The sequence below is a fragment of the Gymnoscopelus braueri genome, assembly GCF_963280865.1.
Source record: "Gymnoscopelus braueri genome assembly, chromosome: 1".
NCBI lineage: Eukaryota > Metazoa > Chordata > Actinopteri > Myctophiformes > Myctophidae > Gymnoscopelus > Gymnoscopelus braueri.
In genome coordinates, this window is record NC_137603.1 from 33,662,003 (window position 1) to 33,669,104 (window position 7,102).

At 40.7% G+C, this 7,102-nt stretch overlaps 1 protein-coding gene across 1 annotated transcript; it reads left to right on the forward strand.

Moving 5' to 3' along the window:
• The first annotated feature begins 237 nt into the window (after positions 1–237).
• On the forward strand, positions 238–3,853 carry LOC308086568 (beta-1,3-galactosyltransferase 1-like). The gene is made up of 2 exons (XM_080430166.1): positions 238–620; positions 2,016–3,853. Exons 1-2 carry the CDS (start codon positions 586–588, stop codon positions 3,271–3,273), a joined length of 1,293 nt encoding a protein of 430 aa, XP_080286292.1. The 5' UTR covers positions 238–585; the 3' UTR covers positions 3,274–3,853.
• The last annotated feature ends 3,249 nt before the right edge of the window (positions 3,854–7,102 follow it).

Below are 7,102 nucleotides of genomic sequence, written 5' to 3' on the forward strand. Positions count from 1 at the left end.
TGAGGTCTGCTGGTGTAAGGCTTGCAGCCTTGAAGAAAGAACAGCCTGGTTTGTAACATCTTATTTCCTACCTTTGTGCAGCATCCCGGCCAACCCACAGAGTGCGTCAATAATCGTGGCTGTTTACATAGAGGTTTGAAGTGAGGATGAAAAACTGGCTATACCAGTAGAACAACATACTGTCTGCAGTCACTACTGTCTGGCACTGTATAGGAAAGGAACGATCACTGGTGTGTAAGCACACGAGGCACTCAACATGTTAGAAACACATAGGAAGTACTTCTACAGCATAGTGGTTTTAACACAGACTAGATTGAGTCAGCAGACACTGAGGTCTGCTGGTGTAAGGCTTGCAGCCTTGAAGAAAGAACAGCCTGGTTTGTAACATCTTATTTCCTACCTTTGTCCAGCATCCCGGCCAACCCACAGAGTGCGTCAATAATCGTGGCTGTTTACATAGAGGTTTGAAGTGAGGATGAAAAACTGGCTATACCAGTAGAACAACATACTGTCTGCAGTCACTACTGTCTGGCACTGTATAGGAAAGGAACGATCACTGGTGTGTAAGCACACGAGGCACTCAACATGTTAGAAAATGGCTTTGCTAACGGCAGAGGAAGGTATGTATGCCACTTCTTATTATACCACTTCATAATTTTTATTTTATTTTAAGTAGATATGGGAGATTGGAGCCATTAGGAATAGTTTGATGAAGCATCACAAACGATTTGGACTTGTTGATCTCAAGTTACACCTGTCTGTTCAATCTGTTGTTTTCAGATTGTTTTCTACTGTATAATGGGGTGAATGACTTATTATTATTTTGTCATGAATATTTGCATGAAGGAATTAGCATGTCAGCATTATAGAAGAGAGACATAGAGTTTTTTTTTTATTTAAGTCTTGCTCAACAGTTAAATTAAATCTAAATAAAATTTAATAGACAATGTTTCCTCTTAATAGACAATGGACAGCGGATATAATGATGACAGTGATGTGCCTGAGGAAGGATTTAGACCCAAATGTTCCTTAAAGTATATGCTACTCAACCAATGCACCTGCAGTGTAGGTTTATTGCCTTGGGGTTGGGCGGTGTGGATAGGCTACTGGGGGATGGGGGGCGTTGAGGGGACCACTGAATTCAAATATTCTGGGACTGAGCCGGGAAGGGACATGTACTTTACCTTGCAGATCAAATCTGGTTACATCGGGGGCACTCCATTACCTGAATAAAATGTTATGACTACTGCATACATTACATTTAATAAAAATGTTCAGCTTTTGATAATATCGCTAAGGAAAGAAATTACACACAGAGCGACTGAGAATTATCAAATCAATGGCACTTGCTAATTACAGTTTTTTATTGTTCTCACATTTTTCACAATGTTTAGCAGTTTATGTTGCACAAATATAATGAACATACAGTAAGCCCTGATGACAAATTGAACTGAGACTCTTGCCAGCTCTGCAACCATTTAATCAGTATCCGTGAAGTATTTCACAAAGCAGGTTGCTCAACTTAAAATAGATGGATAACGGGTTATGCAGTGCCTTTAGGTAACTTCTGTTTTAAAGTTTACTTAACTTGACTTGACTTTTTGTTTGGGTGGGCCGGGTTGCTTTGGAGCCCAGACCACCCACCCCCCAGGCAATGGTGGGAAACACTGTACCAAAAAAAAAGACACAATAACGCCAATACAGAAAATGACAGACAGCATTACACGCTCAGATCTGTTCAGCAATGCCTTTTAGTTTAAGGCGGCTATGACTGCAGGTGTCAGGTTTTTTTCCACTGGAGGTCGCCGGACCACACTTTGAGAACTACCATATTAGGATAAGGTGGTGATTGATGTAGTTCTTTGTTTTGTGAGGTTTGGTATGGGAAGACATCTTATTCTGGCAGCAGTGTATTTTAATATATTCTATTTACCACTGCCTGGTGTAATGGTGTGGTCATGATTTCAAGAACACTGTTGCTGAGGTAAAGCTGTTTATGTGCTCTTTCCTTTCAGCGAGACTAAGGTGGAGGCTGGGAAGGTTGCTGAAAGTGGCAGGAGTTGCAGCTGTCCGTGCAAGCGCTGGTTCTGCTTCGTTTTGCTTGTGACGTCAATTCTATTTTTTTACAATGTGAATGTCATGGAAATGGCAGCAGACTGGAGCCCACAATGGTGGATACGTTATAATAACACAACAACATGGTGGATGCCATACAAAGGCCTGTTCACAACAGCATCTCCCAACATCAAGGAAAACGCTATGGGCACAATATTCAAATCCCAAACAAATGGGGAAATTATTACGACCAACTCCTCTGTTTTCCTACAACCTGAGGAGATGAATGCTACAACATTATCAACCATAACGGTGGTACATAATACAACAGTATCCACTCCACGGACAACACTGCCTACACCACCTCCTTATGTATCTCCAGGACCGTACTTAGTGGAGTATCCATATCACTACCACTTCACTGTGGATGAGCCAGAGAAATGTAAACAACAGAAGCCTTTTGTGGTTTTGGTCGTGCAGGTGGCTCCCCACAACAGAGCAGATCGTGACATCATCCGCAGAACATGGGGCGGCGAAAGCCCTGTGCTGGGCAAAGTGGTGAGTCTGTTCTTTTTGTTGGGAAAGCCGTCGGGAGAAAAGGCAGAACAAACCCAACAGCAAGTGCTGGCAGAGAGCAGAGAGCACCGGGACCTGCTACAGAGTGACTTCCTGGACTCCTACAAGAACCTAACCATCAAGACCATGGTGATGTTGGAGTGGCTGGACTCTCGCTGTTCCATGGCATCCTTTGCCATGAAGATTGATTCAGACATGTTTCTGAATGTGCCCAAGTTGGTCGATCTGCTGTTGAGAGCTCCGAAAGACAAATATATGACTGGACTTGTCGCACATGGGGCTGCAGTTCTGAGAAACCCACACTCTAAATGGTACCTACCGTTTGATATGTTCCCTGAGTCACAATATCCTCATTATGCATTAGGACTGGGTTACGTTTTGTCCTTAGACCTGCCTAAAAAGCTTGTGGAAGCATCTAGACATGTTAAAGCTTTGTACATTGAGGATGTATACATGGGGTTGTGTATGAGATACCTGGGTATACCACCCACCGACCCCCCAAACGAGTATCTGTTTCAAGTGTTTCCTGTGACTTATAGTCGCTGTGCTTTCTCCAAGTTAATAGCCACCACAACTAATCAAAATATGGAGGATCGTATGAACATTTGGAAAGACTTTAAAAGACCAGGTCCTTACTGTTGATAGTCAAGCACCGTGAATAGAGACAATGAACATTTTGAGAGGCGGAACGTGCTGTTTTCCTTTTACTCTCCAGCTGATGTTTTTTTTGCAATTCTCTTGCCGGTTACATTACATTTCATGTTGGACAACAGGGAAGTTTTCCTGAATTTAAAGACATCTGGTGGATGTGAAAGTCTGTTTTGCATATTTCATTCAGGGAAATTCTAATGACGTCATATCAGGAAATGGTTAAAACATCAGGCTACTTACAATTTACAACTTACTTTGGCATTTAGCAAGCGACTTACAAGTGCAAGATCACTTGTAAGTGGCAAGGACCTTCGAAATGTAAGTGGTAGGTCATTTGACGATAAATTTACTTTGCACTTAGGTCAATCTGAACATATTTGATACCTGCTGCTGATATCTCTTACTTGCACTTGTATTTTTGTTGTTGTTTTTTAATACACACATATGTAGATAATTGATATTGTTTTATTTCGTTTTTTCCCTCTATTCTCGTTATTATAACAGGTAGATAATTTTACCCACTCTTTTACATGTGTCAAGTTGAGATGTGAGAAATAAACTTTAAAGGAAATTTTCACTTTCAAATTTGTTTTGGGTCATTTAATCGTCTACTCAAGTTTTTAAGTTGCTTAATTCAGTATTTAGATATTTGATATTCATTTTATCAGACACGCCCCCGTCCTATACAAACCCTTTGTAACTTCAAACTCCATTTTAACGATGATAGATAACTTTTTTCATTTATTTTTAAAAGCAAGGGAAAAAGAATTAATGAAAGAAAAAGTAATCGGAAAAAACAGGGCCCCCTCACGTATTAGGTGGGCAGTATGAGTCACCAAAACCAAGGACGGGTGTTTTCGATGAATCTAACATGGTTAAAATGGAGTTTGAAGTTAGAATGGGTTTGTATAGGAAGGGGGCGCGTCTGATAAAATGAATATCAATATCTAAATACTGAATCGAGCAACTTAAAAACTGTCTGGGGTGTTCACATAAGCCTGAGTAGATGATAAAATGGTTGAAGTTGAAGTTGAAGTGAGCTGCAACAATGTATGACAGGTGAACCCTTGTCTCTCTCTCTCTGTTACTTCAATAACAAGACACACAGTCATGTATACCAGCATGTTGGTGTCTTATTTCTTTTGCAGAATCTGGCAACACTGCTTGTGGCTCCCTATTGGCTTAAAGGACAGCCAAAGATCGAAAATATGTCGACTAGTGCTCAGTCTCTTTGTAGACCTGCATTGCATGCTGGTAAAAAGAAAACACATAGCAAGAATATCAAAGTTCCTAATCAGCGCTAGTAGGCCTACATAACATAGGAGAGCTGCAGAGATGGTGATTACAGAGAGGTATTTCACACTGTGACCACATCCTCTTGTCTGTGCTTTACTCCAGATACCGCAGACAGAGCTGATAGTTTCATATCTGCCACAAACATGCACAACCTGCACGTACGCACAATGAATACAACAATTGATTGACCTTTAAGAGCATTCTTTAAGCTTTCATCAGTGGAAAAAGGCATGTGATTAAAACATTTTTAAATGAAAACTGGAATATGCAGTTTCCAAAAGTATACAACCCCTATGACTTTGGCAAACCTCAGTTCGATTCCAGAGCCTACCTAGGCATAGGTGAAATAGGCAGTTGCCTAGGGTGTCATGACATCCAACCAGGATTTTGTATTTATTATTTATTCGAGAATTTGAAACACACATGCACATGCACACACGCACACACGCGCACACACACACACACACACACACACACACACACACACACACACACACACACACACACACACACACACACACACACACACACACACACACACACACACACACACACACACACACACACACACAAGATTCCTCTGATTGGGAAATGTTTAGGGTATTTAGAACTGGTCTATTTAAATCATTGTTTTGTGCAATATCCTTATTGATACAATATGTGACCTACGTATTTGGTGCCTTCGGTAAGATTTTAGCTGGTGCCTCTTGCATTGCAGCCAATTCCACCATCAATGCTGTGTGCTGTGTTCATACTCACTCTCTGAAATGACTGTATGGCTTTGACATGCTATTTTTCAGTCAGTGCTTTGAAATAGCAACAGTATAGGATGTCCTGATGATGACTTGTTCTTCTATCAGTCTCTCACCCTCACCACAGTCAGACAATGCAGACACACAACGTGTGAAATAACAGGTAGAGGCTAACCACTCTGGGAAAACGGCAAGTATAATGTTTGAAATGTGTGTGTGTGTGTGTGTGTGTGTGTGTGTGTGTGTGTGCGCGTGTGCGTGCGCGCATTCCTGCATGTGCGCGTTTATGCACATACTGTATGTGTATGTCTCATACATAGCCTGAACTATTGTTTCAGTCAGTCAGGCCCTGCAATTGAATTCACTGTCCATAAATGGAATGTGCATATACCATACAGCCAAATTCCATCAGAATAAGATACATTGATCAGCTAAGAATGTTCCTTGGCATAAATGACAATCTTCACACCATTGAACTCTAACCTGACACTTTCTAATTTACAGCCAGACTTATCTGAAGTCCATGTTGAAAAAACTCACACACAGAGACATAAAAAAACATACATTTTCAAATGCTTACTGTGTTTACCAAAGACAAAATACATCGCTTACACGGTTCTATAAATTCATTGTGAAAGCATCACAGCACTCTATGTGTGTGTATGTATGTATATATATATATATATATATATATATTATCTTTCTCTCGCAGGGACTCATGTGAGCTTGTAGATCTGCTATTTTCAAAATATTTTTATACATTTGAAAACTTGAAATGGGACAGTATATATATATATATATATATCTTCCTGCCCCAGGTGTACCCATAGTATCTGGGGGTACAAAGTAAATAAAATAAAAAAGACATGTCCACCACTGCAAATATAAGATGCTGTAGTCTTGCTGGTTAGAAAACAAGAGAGACAGTCCTGACTCTTGAGTGTGGCGCCCCCTGCCTCCTCTGAGACTGTAAAGAGGATATGGATATCCTTATTTATTTCATATACTGGCTACTTTACATCTGAAGGATTGGAGCTTGAAGACCCTGACTGGCTCCCTGAATTTAAAGAATAGGCTGAAGATATAAATATCATAAGTTGTATGGAATTATGGCAATGTTGGGTGTATGTATGGGGTTTGTTGTGGGCCAGAAGGACCACTGTATCAGTGCAGTGGGCTAACTGTGGTGCATCTAGGTGTAGGCCACACCTAATGTACCAGTGGAGGGAGAAGAACTGAACCGTAATGTCCCTAGTCTGGGGGCACACATTTGGCAAAACTAGCAGATCTACAAGCTCACAACGCATGTTGCGATGCGTGGTGAGCTTGTAGATAAGTAAGATATTTGGTGTAGAGCAAAAAAGGAGGGGACCTAGTATAAAGCAGTGGGGGACTCTGGTTAACAAGTTGGTTAAAAGGTTAGGGCCTCATTAACCTATTTATAGTAGAAAATGACTGTAATACCATGTTTCTGGGGTAAGGCTACTCCTTAGTAGTTCACTGAATATTTCATCGGTAGTGACTGAAGGACTAAGATATGATATTGGATAACGATAGCCGACATTTTCCTAAAATGACAGAACATGTTGAGGAGATAATGTTGAATTCCATAATTCATGAAATTATAGAGATTCTTGATCTTGTGCATGGCATCTTGCAATGCACAATCTTGCAAATACAGCAGTTATTGGTGCAGCCAGTCCATTAGTCCAACCAAGTTAGAACACAACATAGTAATTAGGGTTAGGGTTGTGTGTGTTAAGCATATAGGT

Bases quoted from the DNA above. Each gene is read 5' to 3' on its own strand.
- LOC308086568 (XM_080430166.1), top strand. From the start codon at position 586: ATGTTAGAAAATGGCTTTGCTAACGGCAGAGGAAG. The intron at 621-2,015 runs GTATGTATGCCA...CTTTCCTTTCAG, and splicing joins TTTGCTAACGGCAGAGGAAG to CGAGACTAAGGTGGAGGCTG.